Source organism: Rattus norvegicus, chromosome 7 (genome assembly GCF_036323735.1).
Source record: "Rattus norvegicus strain BN/NHsdMcwi chromosome 7, GRCr8, whole genome shotgun sequence".
Taxonomy (NCBI): domain Eukaryota; kingdom Metazoa; phylum Chordata; class Mammalia; order Rodentia; family Muridae; genus Rattus; species Rattus norvegicus.
In genome coordinates, this window is record NC_086025.1 from 81,280,290 (window position 1) to 81,296,257 (window position 15,968).

The 15,968-nt window shown below is 35.9% G+C and overlaps 1 protein-coding gene across 7 annotated transcripts in view; it reads right to left on the reverse strand.

Annotated features, from left to right (window-relative positions):
- Csmd3 (CUB and Sushi multiple domains 3) overlaps positions 1 to 15,968 on the reverse strand; it is a 1,319,129-nt gene that overhangs the window by 642,949 nt on the left and 660,212 nt on the right. For all 7 annotated transcript variants that reach the window (XR_010053386.1, XM_063264433.1, XM_063264432.1 and 4 more), the window contains one exon: positions 4,499 to 4,611. Coding sequence is in view for 6 of the 7 variants with exons in the window: in XM_063264433.1 (XP_063120503.1) it covers positions 4,499 to 4,611 (113 nt within the window). In the remaining variant the exon portion in view is untranslated. The remainder of the gene's footprint in view (positions 1 to 4,498; positions 4,612 to 15,968) is intronic.

Genomic DNA, 15,968 nt, shown 5'->3' on the forward strand with positions numbered 1-15,968 from the left:
CAGTTATCCAAGTATATGATGTCTTCAGAAGCATGTTTTAGTATCATGATCTTTTGAGGTAATCAAGAACAATGTCAATAGCATTTAGTGATTGGGAATCTATTGCCAACAGCTCCAATAGTAGTAATATACTTATGGAACATGGTTTTTTATTTGTTTGTCTAATACATGTAGTAGTGGCCTTTTAGTTCTTTTTAAGGGTGACTGCATTATACCCACAGATAAGTACATCTTTTCACTCTTTAGCCCTTATCTAAAAACCTTCCTTTCGCAATATAGTAACACAGAGACTTATAACAAGTCACAGTAAGTGCAGAAAATAACAGAATGTGGAGTTTCAACTTTATATGTGACATCAAGACCAGAACCAGTCGCTTCAAAGTCAAGGAGGCATTTTGGAAGAAGAAGTGTAGAGAATATAAGACGTAGTAGATAACTACAAGTAAATGGTGTTTACCAGAAGAAACATGACAGTTTGACATATAAATTCATTGTTGATATGAGAGCATGACCAAGACCTGATCAAGCTAAAGCAGAAAAAATTCCAGTTTGAAGAGGTTAAAAAGAGCATTTGGTCAAGAAGTACCACCCTTAGCTAAGGAGATGTTGAAAACTGATAGCATGAAGAAAAATAATTTTATTTGTATGTTTATATGTTTATTTCTTTAATGTGTGATTCCTGCAATTTAGACCACACTCCAGTAGATGGTATCACACCCATATCTTCCCAAGATAATAGTTGTTCTCCACAAACTGACAACACAGCCCAGTTGCTGAATATAATGCCTATTTAATTCCTTAAACACGGAGAGGTCGAGCTGGCGCCTACACAGCAATGCCACCCCTTCACTCTAGTCTTTGGTAAATAAAGTACTTAACAGGCTACCAAAGGAGAAAAATAAACATCAACACAGAAACAAAACTTTGATCAACAACGCTGTCCTGCCTACAAAACACGCTAGGACACAAGCAGCACACAGCTTATGGGCACAACCAACATCTGATTTTACTTAATACCCGTTTTATAAGACAGCACTCACACCTGGTACTATTTGGATGAGAGAGGACCAAAGACTACATAGCCAAGAGGCCTATCTTACAACAAAATTATACTGATCTTTAAAAATAATCGGGTAATTAAATGATTCCTAATGATATTTTGTTATCCTCATAGATCAGCGCCTTACGCAGCCTTCATCAGAGAAGCATATTGTAGCAAAACAGGAACATATACAGAGACCCACCATTAGACATTATACAATGAGAGAGGAGAGATCCTGAAACACGTAACTCTAGATGGGAGGTTTTCATCAACTCCCTTCTAAGTACAGGGAACCTCTTGGAAGAAGAGGCAGAAAGAATGAAGGAGGTCAAGAGAATGGAAGAAACCAGGAGAACAAGGTCCACTAAGTTAGCTGAGCAATACTAAGAGTTCAAAGAGGTTGAAGCAGCAAGGAGAGGTCTAACATCTGTCTGCGCCAGGTCCTCAGTCTACATATTATAGCTTTCAACTTTGTAATTGTATCCTGAGTCTGTGAAAGACAGGGTCTCTAATTCTATTATCTTCTCTCGGGCTCTTTTCCTGCTGTTTGTTTACCTTTTCCAACTTCAATATGGTATTTTTTTCATGATTTTTATGTTGTTATGTTTTGTTGTTATCTCTTTGAAGCCTGTTCTTTTCTACTAAGAAACAGAAAAGGAGTAGAAGCACATGGAAGGGGAGTTATGGAAGAATTCAGACAAATCGAACTAAAGGACACGACAGATATATCGTATGAGAAAGCAATCTACTTTCAATAAAAGGAGCAGGAGAATGTATACCTTCTTGCAGGTAGACCACAATTAAGTGGATGGGCTCCTACCAAAATGTATATAGACAATATTAACTAAAATACACAGATATAAAACAATCAAAACAAAACACCCTAGGGTACAAATTTCATTGTGTATGTGGAATGGGGGGAGTGGTTATTAGTAAAATGAGTTGGCAGATAAAAATAATAATACAAAACAATCCATAAAATTCGCAAAGACTTACCCTTTTAAAATTCAAAATACTTCATAAAATGAGTGTGTAAGGTGAGCTGTGTGTCTAATGCTATCACATAGAAAAGAGGATATCTTTAGATGAAATCTGAAAGGATTTCAACGGACATTCCTTTAGAACCAACATACTGCTCCACAGAGACTATGGTAATTACAAACATGTTTTAGTAGGAGACGTTGCTAGTGCACTGCAAAATTTGAAACTATGTAGAATCAACTATACTTTTAGTTTGAACTTAGTTTAAATTATAGAGAATTCAAAAGTTATTTTTCACTGTAGAAAATATCACAGGAAAACAGATTCTTTTAAAAAACATTTTGTTTTGTGTATATTATATACACAGGAAAATCATTTAGTCAGACTTAATTGAATGGGTACTTAGGATACTGTAGCTGAATGTTTGCTAATGGGAATATAAGATTGGTAACACACACACACACACGTGTGTGTGTGTGTGTGTGTGTGTGTGTGTGTGTGTGTGTGTGTGTTTGGCTATATTGTACTGGTTTTATCGTGCTTTTCAAAGACAAGAAGTGGTCATTTGTGAAAGTAGAGTTAAGGTAGACACTAAAAAAATGTTTTAACTTGATTCAAAGAGAAGTACACAAAGTAAAGGGTTAAAATAAGAGCAAAGTCATATAGACTCTAGATTGTAACCAAAGACAATAGTAAATACAAAAATAACATATAATCCTATTAAATCAGAGTTTAGAGATAAGGAGAAGGGGAAAATTTTGGATGATTACCTTTGACAATGACTAGGGTAGATTGGAAGAAATTGGATAAAGTGTGGGGAAAAGATACAGTGAATTTTCAGTTAGAATTTCGTATATTGATTTCAGATGCATCTTACCTGTGGATATTTATGCATGAATTCTTACGTGACTTTTACGCTTCGTCACTAAATTATGATCTTGAAAGGGAAAGTGTCTGGTTTTATATTCAACAACGCATTCAGTAATTGACATATATGCAGATCCTTAGAATAACTTTTAAGCACTATTGTTGAATTCCAAAGGAAAAGAGAATAAAATAATGCTGAATTGTGTTCCTTTACACCGACCCCTACCCTTGAACAGCAGCAGAGGAGAATTCTAGAAAGGTTGATAGAATCCCCCTGCCACTACAACCTCATCCCAAGATTCAATAACTTTCTTGTTGAAGCATTCCCATTAATGATTAATATAGTTTCTGAGGTTTAACCAACTATAGATTTTATGACAAATATCCTACACAGGGTTGGAAAAATGATGAAAAATTAAAGGAATACAAGGATGCTTGCCTTGTCTCTCTATTTAAAGTGATAAGGAAAGAAAAAAATCAAGTAATTAATTCCAGCATTTGCTGACTACTTTTTCCATTTGTAATTTGTTTTACTTCTTTAGGAAGGATGTGTATTTTAACTGCTGTAGAAATGTATTTTAAACCACAGTCAAGTGTACCTTTTTATTCAACTGACATTTGCACAGATTTCCAGAACTCTTCAAATGAATATAGTTCTAAATTTAGTTACAAATAAAAAATATGGAATGATTGTGTTCAGTCTCCCAGACAACATCATGCATTCATTTCATACATCCAGACACAAAGGAATGGCAGTGCTTTGAAAGGGAAGCTAATTAAAATTATTATGCAGGTAAGAAAAAATTCACAGCCACTGTTAATTGATAAGATAGAGAATAATATTTTGCCACAATAGTAATAATAAATTCAAGATATGGAACTTTTATTAGTCTCATTCACATGTAACTTTCTAGATTTCTGATTCATTTGCATGTATTATTGAAATAATTTTCATGGAGAATTATACCTTTGTAGATCTGTGTATACCATGTGGCTATGTTGGGATTAGTCAAAGTTCAGTAATGGTTAAAATGTTTCTGATTTAAACTGCATTTGTCTAAACTAAATGAAACTAGAAGAGTTTTTATATTCACATGTAATTAGTTCTTATCCATGTTATTGAGATAGGCAGTAGTAATTTAAAAACAAATCAAAGCCTATGACTTATTTGAAAGTGAATCACAACACTAACACTATAGATATAATCTCATAGATTAAAACAAAGAACCCAAGAATTTGAGGATTTAATTCATTTACAAATACATTTAATCATTTAATAACAGCTATTTCAATAGACAAATTATTTAAAGAGCTTAAATTCACTTTCTATTCTGTGAAAGGCTGGTATCCCAGTGTGACTGAAGCATAGAGTGGCAGATGAGGTATAAAAACCAGACAAGTTTTAAAGGTGAACTTATTTTATTTAAAGATATGTAATATCAACATCTACAGTGGTAGAGAAAAATGATTTCTTTTTAAATGTATTGTTCATGGAACTGTAGAAAACACATTTTCCTTTACTTTGTAGATGCAATTAAACCAGAATTTAAAAGTATTCTTTGGCTGTATTATGATAATATATTTTGTGCAGAAGAAATTCATCCTTACCTTTGTAGTTAACCTTGAAGCCAACAGATCCAACACTTTCATCTGTTTGAAGATGCAGCCACATTTGGCTTCTCATGCTCACTATCAGGTCTGGCACAAAGCTTCCAGTCAGCCTGAAAAAGAGATTGAAGAAGAAAAAACATGGATTACTAAAGTATGTTCTGCATGCAAATTGTGAAAGATGTATCCTTCAATACATTCCAGGTTAGAACAAAATAAAACTGTCTAGCTTACACTGCTATGTACTGATACAACATAAGTGATAAAACACACAATTTAGTGATCAAACTTTATAATGTAAAAGTACTATTTAATGTGTTTAACTAGGTTAGATCTTTCATATCCCCAAGGCAGGATTACTAGAGCATCAGAGAACTTTATACTTCCCCTTTGAACTAAAAAGGGAAAGTGGATCTATAAAGATCTTTAAGTATTTTTAGTCTCCAAAAAATGTGTATATCATTTTAATCTTTAAATGCCACAGATCTTTGTTGTAGATTTTCTTGACAACTATCAAAATGCTTTGCAAAGCAACAAATGTTCAAGTAATATACTCTAACTCTGTAATTCTCACAGTGAATTAATGATGCTGCTTTAACTAATTACTCTTATAATAGGTGTTCTGAATAATTTTATGTCAACTTGACAAAAGCTATGGTCAGCTGGGAGGAGGGAAGCTCAGTTAAGAAAACGTATCTATTAAATCTTAATTAGCCATTGATGAAGAAAGGCCCAACCCATTTTGGGTGGTGCAATTCTTGAGCTTGTGATCTTGTGTTCCTGCTCAGCAGGCTGAGCAAGTCATGAGGAGCAAGCTAGTAAACATCACTCCTCCATGGCTTGCATCAGCTTCCTGCCATGTTTGAGTTCCTGTCCTGACTTCCATTGACAATAAACTGCGATGGGAAAGGAAAAGCCAAATAAACCCTTTGCTCCCTACATTGCTTTTGGTCATGGTCATCACAAAAATAGCAACCTTAACTAAGAGGATGGGCAACACATGTTCTATGGCTACTGTTTTTATTTAAAAGAACTATCTTCTTATAAGATGTGGCATAACTGCCACACGGAATGAATAACGTGCATTTGGTAGTGTTCTGCTTTTGAAATACTGAAAGGAAAATTCCTTCATATTGCTTCTCTCAATAAAATTGTTGTATCACATAATTGAATAGGAGCCAGGGGTTACTCAAGGATGAAATCGAATGAGTAAATCAGAGATTGGGATTTGGAAGGAGATTCCATATAGAAGGAAAAATAGGGGAAACAGACTTACTATAGAGATTTTCAATTTCATACCAAAAAAGCAAATCTCTTACTATTTGCCTACTTTATTGGTAAAACCACAAACATAGTTTAAGGGAAGAAAATATAGTTTCCTTTAATAATAGCAAGGCAACCTCAGAGAGGAGTACAAATATGTCTCCTGTCTGGTCTGTATAATTTTATACAGACCCAGAGGAGGGAAGCATAGGTGACCATGTGCTTGACAGAGCCTGGAAATGACAGTACATAAACCCTCTCTAAGACATCTACCAACACTACAAAGGTGCCATTTTAATACTGCATTTTAAGTATATTCATATCACAGAGGCCTGTATCTAGATAGATTTTTGAAGTAAACACAAAGAAATTCAATAAAATATTATGATATAATTATAGGCACATATGATTAAGAGGAACACTGTAATGGAGATCATGAGAAACATTGCATTGTCTGACCTTTCTGCCTATCAAAGAATTGGGAATTTTGGTGATACACAAACATCATCTATTTTGATACTTCTTACTTATCATTTGTGTATATACATATATTAGTATTAAATTTGTGTTATCCTAACCTTTAACCTTTCACAGACTCTCTTAAAATATTTGAATACTGTACAAAATAATAAAAGCAAAATTGTTACAATCTATTTCTGCCAACTCACATTTAGCAAATAGACTGTCTTCATGTCAGCCTGCGATGTTGAGATGTGACTGCTTGTGTGGGAGTGGGTGGCTAGGTGGGAGTGGGTGGCTAGGTGGGAATGGGTGGGTGGGAGTGGGTGGGTGGGAGTGGGAGCAACTTCATAGAAACAGGAGGAGGGGGAGGAACATGGGAGAAGAGGGGGAAAGGGAATAACACTTGAAATGTATATACATAAAATATACAATAAAATAATAAATATTAGAAAAAGAATACTTTTACCTGACAAGAAATACCTTTGCATTATGTCTTGATCATGAATTTTCAATGTGGTAAAAGAATTTTGATGAGACACTGGTTACGGTGTCTTGAGCAATGGTGGGAAATAAATAAACCTTCACAAAAAATGAGAATTCAAGCACAGATTCAAACTAGAAAGCGATTTGACTCCATTTGAAATCTGTGTGTGACCTAAATATATACCGTAGGCATTTGTTACATGATATCCAGTTGCCAGCCTCAATGTTCTGGTAAATATTCAAACTGCTCTTATATACTGTACTGCTTTGTGTATTTGTCACTTATGAATTATGCCAATATCCAGTGTCTATAGAACACACATAGTAAATTATTCCCTGCTACTTACTTTCCTACAGTCCTTGTATTTGCTGATTTTCTGTTCACCCCTGGTTTAAGGGTAAACATCACAAAAGTAACGAAACTTGTATTTGAAATGAAAGTATAAATATCAAAGTCCCATATATTAGTCACATTAGATTTAGAAAACTGGAAATTATAACTCCTATGTTTCTCTTAAATGAACAGAAGTTTTTTTTTTTTTTTAAAACTTCACTAACTTGTAAAAAATTTGCATGGTGACAGTGTCTTTTGTCTGTGAGCCAGCCCTCTGATGCAGGAACCAGGAGGAAGACATATGTCTTCCAGTCCCTGTGCCAGCTTTAGCCAGACAGGACTTTACTTCCAGCTTGTGGCAGAGCAGGTAGAATAGCATTTTTCATCTGGATCAGGACAAGTAACCCATGTGTGATGGATTATATCTGCCTGCCTTTTTGAAAGAGTGAGGGTTATTTTTCTCTAGTGGAGTCTGCTTAGTGGATTTCCTAGGATGCGCATCACAGTCTGCTTTAATCTGTATTTAATAGAAAAACGGCTTCATCTTTCTTCTACTTTGTGAGAAGGATTCACTGTACTTGTTAATGAATTTATTTTAAATTGTATTTTCTGATCGGTGGATATCTCCCTTGAAACTGTCCTTTACATGCGACTTCAGTAGCTAATTCTTTTCAAAGGACTTGATTTGAAATTCCAATGCTCCTTGCTGTTTTGAGCAACCTGTATCCAACTTCTTCTATCCCTGACACTAAAGAATATTAGGGGGCCGAATCTGGAGCCTTAGGTCATACACATAAGGCTTGCAAATGGTTCTTCACATAATTTTAATGTGCAATTTTGAATTCATTGTTACTAAATAACCTCTAATATATGTTTATTTATAAACATAGTGGCCTCCGTGTGCATTCATGCTGTGCTTTAAACCTCCCGGTTAGTCTCTTTATGTACAATGGACGCATAAAAGCCCTAGCTAAATGCACTCAGAAATCTTCCTTAAGCTCTGAAATAGAAAATGAAATAAAGGCTGGATCTATTAAATATCTATTAGGCTCAATGCCTGATCTCTGTATTCACTCAAAGCCCTTTTGTTACATCCATTAGGGAACAGCAGCCATTCTATATCCCAACAATTTTCTTTGTGTCATATAAACATGTAACTATTGCTTTTTATGAAAACGCATTCAATACTTCTCCTACACTGCTAGGAAAAGTGAGTCATGTATTGTTTCTGCTGTCCCTGCAATTCACTGAAGATCCTGACTGCTAGAAAAATAGGTTTGCAAAAATCCTGAAATGGCATTTGACAGTTACATTTTATAAGGGATCAGGATCAACGTCCTGAAAGGAAAATGTATAGTTGACTCATGTAAATAAGAAATCAATAATTGTGGATTTGAAATCATCATTGCACATGGGCTTTAAAAGTTTTAATTTACTGGATATTTCAAACCATAATCATTAAGTATAATGATCCTTGTCATTGAATTTCATGAACAAATGTTTGCACATGCATTGTGAGAACAAATACATTTTATTTAAATATACTTATGTTATTTAAATACTTACCCCATAATTTCCCCAAATTTCTTTTGTCTTTTCTTTTGTATTGTCTATTATAGCACAGTTATTTCTGAGTGAAAATAGCAACTAAAACATTAAAAAATTATCTGCAATAAATGAACACCTATATAAAGCAAATTGTAGCAAATAAGAAATAAATTGTTTTTTCCCATTGAAATCATCAGGCTGTTTTTTTTTACAATAGATGGACACAAAAATAAGAAAGAACAAAGCTCTATATAAAGTGACTACTCTATAAATTTCATATTTATTGTCAAGAATCAAAATTGGATAGAAAGAATGCTAATGCTTTAAACTAAAGTAAATCAAGGAAGCTTCACTTTTTAGAGATTGAGACTGTCCCAGAAAACTACCATGCAGAGAACAAATGACCATGGAGTGGTTAACCACGGTGTATATACATTCACAATAGAACTCCTGTATCAAAGGATCAGGGAACATCATGAAAGGGAAGAAAAGATTGTGAGAGCCAGACAGAAGACCATTAAGTCTGCTGTAAGTCCATATATCCTGGAAATGGCAGGGAACCAACACCCATGACTCCCTAACAGTATGTCTGTCTATTTAGTATCTATACAATGACAAAACATGTACACATGTTATCACGAGTAGAGTAAATCTTATGGGTCCCCATCCCTAAACAAAGAACTGCAGGCACATATGGACTGCTGAGAGTGAAAGAGTAAGTCTCCACAGTGATAATCTTTCAAATGTGTTATCTAAGTGGTCTGCACTAAAAACATACAACAGTGTAACCGTCGAGTAACAGACTAAGTAGGCTCTATTTATTTATTAATACATTTATACATACATGTAACAACAAAATTAGAGGAAAACAGGCATGAACTTGACAGGGAGCAATATATATGACAGACGATGCTGAAAGCAAAGGGTAAGGAAAATACTGTGCAATGATATTTAATTGATAATATTGTAAAAATGGACATCTTACTAAAAGCAATCTACAGACTCACTGCAATCTCAATCAAAATTTGAACTCAATTCTTAATAAGTTAGAAAGAGCAATTTGCAAATTCATTTGGAATAACAAAAAAAAAACCCAAGATAAAGAAAACTATCCTCAACAATAAAAAACTTCGGGGGGAATCATCATCTCTGACCTCACGCTGAATAACAGAGCAATAGTGATAAAAACTGTATGGAATTGGTACAGAGACAGGCAGGTAGATCAATGGAATAGAATTGAAAACCAAAAATGAAACCATACATCTAAGGTCACTTGATCCAGTATAAAAAAAAAAGATAGTATTTTCAACAAATGGTGCTGGTTCAACTGGAGGTCAGCATGTAGAAGGATCCAAATTGATCCATTCTTATCACCGTGTCCAAACTCAAGTCCAGGCGGATCAAGGACCTCCACATCAAACCAGATACACTCAAACTAATAGAAGAAAATGTGGGGAAGCATCTCGAACACATGGGCACTGGAGAAAATTTCCTCAACAAAACACCAATGGCTTATGCTCTAAGATCAAGAATCGACAAATGGGATCTCATAAAACTGCAAAGCTTCTGTAAGGCAAAGGACACTATCATTAGGACAAAACGGCAACCAACAGATTGGGAAAAGATTTTTATGAATCCTACATCCAGTAGAGGGCTAATATCCATCACATACAAAGAACTCAAGAAGTTAGACTCCAGAGAGCCAAATCACCCTATTAAAAATGGGGTACAGAGCTAAACAAAGCATTATCAAATGAGGAATACAGAATGGCTGAGAAGTACCTAAAGAAATGTTCAACATCCTTAGTTATCAGGAAAATGCAAATCAAAGCAACCCAGAGATTTCACCTCACACCAGTCAGAATAAGATCAAAAACTCAGATAACAACTGATGCTGGCAAGGATGTGGAGGAAGAGGAACACTACTCCATTGTTTGTGGGGTTTCAAGATTTTACAACCACTCTGGAAATCAGTCTGGAGTTTCCTCAGAAAACTGAACATAATACTATCTGAGGACCCAGCTATACCCAAATGATGCTCAAACATATAACAAGGAAACATGTTCTACTATGTTGATAGCAGCCTTATTTATAATAGTCAGAAGCTCAAAAGAACCAAGATGCCCTTCAACAGAGGAATGAATAAATAAAATATGGTATATTTACACAATGGAACATTACTCAAATATCAAAAACAATGACTTCATGAAACTCATAGGCAAATGGGTGGAACTAGAAAATATCATCTTGAGTGAGTTAACCCAATCAGAAAAACACACATGGTATGCACTCATTGATAAGTGGATATTAGCCCAAAAGCTTGGATTATCCAAAATACAATCTACAGACCACATAAAGCTCAAAAGGAAGGACAAACAAAGTATGTATGCATCACCCATTCTTAGAAGGGGAACAAAAATATTCCCAGGAGGAGATATGGAAACAAAGTTCGGAACAGAGACTGAAGGTAAGACCATTCAGAGCTTGCCCCACCTGGGGATCCAGTCCATATACATAGAGCCACCAAACCCTGACAATGTTGCAGATGCCTAGAAGAGCATGCTGACAGGAGCCTGATATAGCTGTTTCCTGAGAGGTTCTACTAGAGCATGACAAATACAGAGGTGATGGCTCGCACCCAACCATTGGACTGAGAACGGGCTCTCCATTTGAAGAGTTAGAGAAAGGATTGAAGGAACTGAAGGGGTTTGCAACCCCATAAGAACAATAATAACAACCAACCAGAGGACTAAACCACCATCCAAGGAGTACACATGGTCAGATCCATGGCTCCAGCTGCATATGGAGCAGAGGATGGCCTTGTTGGGCACCAATGGGAGGAGAAGCCCATGGTCCTGCCAAGGCTCGACCACCCCATCCCCCAGTGTAGGGGTATGTCAGGGCCAGGAGGTAGGAAGGGGTGTATGGAGGGGTAGGGGGAATACCCTCAAAGAACTAGGGGGAAGGGGGATGGGATGGTGGTTTATGGACAGGAAACCAGGAAGTAGGAAAACATTTGAAATGCAAATAAATACAAAAATCCTGTTAAAAATGTTATAAAAATGATTAAATTCTTAATGAAAGGGCGATTTTCTTTTTTAAATTTTGTTTTATATATTTCTTTACTTACATTTCAAAGGTTATTCCCCTTTCCTGTTTTCTGTCCATAAGCCTCCATTCTCTCACCTCTTCCTCCCCCATACAGGTATTCCCTTTATACTTCCCCCTTATTGCCCTCCCCCATATTCCCCTGCACTGGGGGTCCAACATTGGCAAGACCAAGGGCTTTCCTTCACTGATGCCCCAAGAGGGCTATTCTCTGCTACATATGAAGTTGGAGCCCTGGGTCAGTCTTTCAGTAGTGGTTTAGTCCCTGGAAGCTCTGGTTGGTTGGCATTGTTGTTTTTATGGGGTTGCAAGCTCCTTCAACGCTTTCAATACTTCCTCTAATTTCCCCCAAAGGGGTCCTATTCTCAGTTTGGTCCAATTTTCTGAGGTACCTCCAGACTGTTTTCCAGAGTGGTTGTACCAGTCTGCAATCCAACCAACAATGGAGGAGTGTTCTTCTTTCTCCACATCCTTGCCAGCATCTGCTGTTGGCGGAGTTTTTGATCTTAGCCATTCTGAATGGTGTGAGATGGAATCTCGGGATTGTTTTGATTTGCATTTCTCTGATGACTAAGGATATTGAACATTTCTTTAGGAGCTTTTTGGCCATTTGATGATCCTCAACTGAGAATGTTTTGTTTAGCTCTTTACCCCATTTCTTAATAGGGTGATTTGGCTCTCTGGAGTCTGACTTCTTAAGTTCTTTGTATATTTTGGATATTAGCCCTCTATCAGATGTAGGACTGGTAAAGATCTCTTCCCAATCTGTTGGTTGCTGTTTTGTCCTAATGACAGTGGTTTTTGCTTTACAAAAGCTTTGCAGATTTATGAGGTTCCGTTTGTTGACTCTTGATCTTAGAGCATAAGTCATTGGTGTTTTGTTCAGGAAAATTTCCCTAGTGACTGTGTGTTCGAGACTCTTCCCCACTTTTTCTTCTATTAGTTGGAGTGTATCTGGTTTGATGTGGAGGTCCTTGATTCACTTGGACTTAAGGTTTGTACATGGTGATAAGAATGGATAGATTTTCCTTTTTCTACATGTTGACCTCCAGTTGAACCAGCACGATTTGTTGAAAATGCTATCTTTCTTTCATTGGATGGTTTTGGCTCCTTTGTCAAAAATCAAGTGACCATAGGTGTTTGCGTTCATTTCTGGGTCTTCAATTCTATTCCACTGGTCTACCTGTCTGTCTCTGTACTAATACCATGTAGTTTTTATCACTATTGCTCTGTAATACTGCTTGAGTTCAGGGATAGTGATTCCCCAGGAAGTCTTTTTATTGTTGAGGATAGTTTTAGCTATCCTGGGTTTTTTGTTATGCCAGATGAATTTGCAAATTGTTTTGTCTAACTCTCTGAAGAATTGGATTGTTATTTTAATGAGGATTGCATTGAATCTGTAGATCACTTTTGGTAAAATGGCCATTTTTACTGTATTAATCCTGCCAATCCATGAGCATGGGAGATCTTTCCAACTTCTGAGATCTTCTTCAATTTCTTTCTTCAGAGGCTTGAAGTTCTTATCAGACAGATCTTTCACTTGCTTGGTAAAAGTCACACTGAGGTATTTTATAGTATTTGGGACTATTATGAAGGGTGTCATTTCCCTAATTTCTTTCTCGGCTTGTTTCTGTTTTGTGTAGAGGAAGGCTACTGATTTATTTGAGTTAATTTTATACCCAGCCACTTTGCTGAAGTTGTTTATCAGCTTTAGTAGTTCTCTGGTGGAACTTTTGGGATCACTTGAATATACTATCATATCATCTGCAAATGGTTATATTTTGACTTCTTCTTTTCCGATCTGTATCCCTTTGATCTCCTTTTGTTGTCTGATTGCTCTGGCTAGAACTTCAAGAACTATATTGAATAAGTAGGGAGAGAGTGGTCACTCCCTGATTTTAGTGGGATTGCTTCATGTTTCTGTCCATTTAGTTTAATGTTTGCTACTGGTTTGCTGTATATGGCTTTTACTATGTTTAGGTATGAGCCTTGAATTCCTATTCTTTCCAGGACTTTCATCATGAAGGGGTGTTGAATTTTGTCAAATGCTTTCTCAGCATCTAATGAAATGATCATGTGGTTTTTCATCTTTCAGTTTGTTTATATAGTGGATCACGTTGATGGTTTTCCGTATATTAAACCATCCCTACATGCCTGGGATGAAGCCTACTTGATCATGGTGGATGATTGTTTTGATATGCTCTTGGATTCGGTTTGCCAGAATTTTATTGAGTATTTTTGCATCGATATTCATAAGGGAAATTGTTCTGAAGTTTTCTTTCTTTGTTGGTTCTTTGTGTGGTTTAGGTATAAGAGTAATTGTGGCTTCATTGTAGAAGGAATTACGTAGCGCTCCATCTGTTTCAATTTTGTGCAATAGTTTGGATAGTATTGGTATGAGGTCTTCTATCAAGGTCTGATAGAATTCTGCACTAAACCCATCTGGACCTGGGCTCTTTTTGGTTGGAAGATTTTAATGACTGCTGCTATTTCTTTAGGAGTTATGGGGTTGTTTAGATGATTTATTTGTTCCTGATTGATCTTTGGTACCTGGTAACTGTCTAGAAAATTGTTCATTTCCTCCAGATTGTTCAGTTTTGTTGAATATAGGCTTTTGTAGTAGGATCTGATTTTTTTAAAAATTTCTTCAGATTCTGTTGTTATGTCTTCCTTTTTATTTCTGAGTTTCTTATTTTGGATACACTTTGTGACTTCTGGTTAGTCTGACTAAGGATTTATCTATCTTGTTGATTTTATCAAAGAACCAGCTCCTCCTTTTGTTGATTTTTGTACAGTCCTTTTCATTTCTACTTGGTTGATTTCAGCTCTGAGATTGATTATTTCCCGACTTCTACTCCTCTTTGATTTATTTATTTCCTTTTTTCTAGAGCTTTAAGTTGTGCTGTCAAGTTGCGGAATATGTTGTCTCCTGTTTCTTTTTGCAGGCCCTCAGAGCTATGAATTTTCCTCCTAGTACCACGTTCATTGTGTCTTGTAAGTTTAGGAATGTTGTTTCTTCGTTTTCATTAAATTCTAAGAAGTCTTTCATTTCTTTCTTGACCAAGGTGTCATTGAGTAGAGCATTGTTCAACTTCCATGTATATGTGGGCTTTCTGTCATTATTGTTGTTTTTGAAGACCAGTCTTAGTGTGTGATCATCTGATAGGATGCATGAGATTATTTCTATCTTCCTGTATCTGTTGAGGCCTGTTTTGTGATCAATTATATGGTCAATTTTGGAGAAGATTCCATGAAATCTTCAGGAATAGTGATTGTCACTTCCTGTTATTTTCATTATAGAGGTGGAATTATGTTTGTTTGTCTCTCTTTTGGTTTCATTGTAAGGGAATTATATTCTTGCTTTCTGCACAGTGTAGTTTTCTCTCCTCATGTTGGAGTTTTCCATCTATTATCCTTTGTAGGGCTGGATTTGTAGAAACATATTGTGTAAATTTTGTTTTGTCATGGAATATCTTGGTTTCTCCATCTATGTTAATTGAAAGTTTTGCTGGAAACAGTAACTTGAGCTGGCTATTGTGTTCTCTTAGCATCTGTATGACATCGGTCCAGGATCTTCTGGCTTTTATAGTCTCTGCTGAAAAGTCTCGTGTAATTCTTTTTGGTCTGCCTTTATATGTCACTTGACCTTTTTCCCTTAGTGCACTTAATATTTTTTCTGTTTTGTGCATTTGGTGTTTTAACTATTATATGACTGGAAAAATTTCTCTTCTGGTCCAATCTATTTGGAGTTCTGTAGGCTTCTTGTATGTTTATGGGCATCTCTTTCTTTAGGTTTGGGAAGTTTTCTTCTATAATTTTGTTGAATATATTTACTGGCCCCTTAGGTTGGGAGTCTTCACTTTCTTCTATACCTATTATCCTTAGGTTTGATCTTCTCATTGTGTCCTGAATTTCCTGTATGGTTTGGGCTAGGAGCTTTTTGTGGTTTACATTTTCTTTGACAGTTCTGTTGATATTTTCTATGGTATCTTCTGCCCCTGAGATTCTCTCTTCTATCTCTTGTATTCTGTTGGTGAACTTTGTGTCTACGGCTCCTTGTCTCTTCTTTTGGTTTTCTATATCCAGGGTTTTCTCCCTTTGTGCTTTCTTTATTGTTTCTATTTCCATTTTCTATTCCTCCACCTGTTTGATTGTGTTTTCCTGTAATTCTTCCAGTGATTTTTGTTTTTCCTCTCTAAGGGCTTCTACTTGTTTACTTGTGCTTTCCTGCATTTCTCTATGGAGTTCTTTATGTCTTTCTTCTTTTCTTTT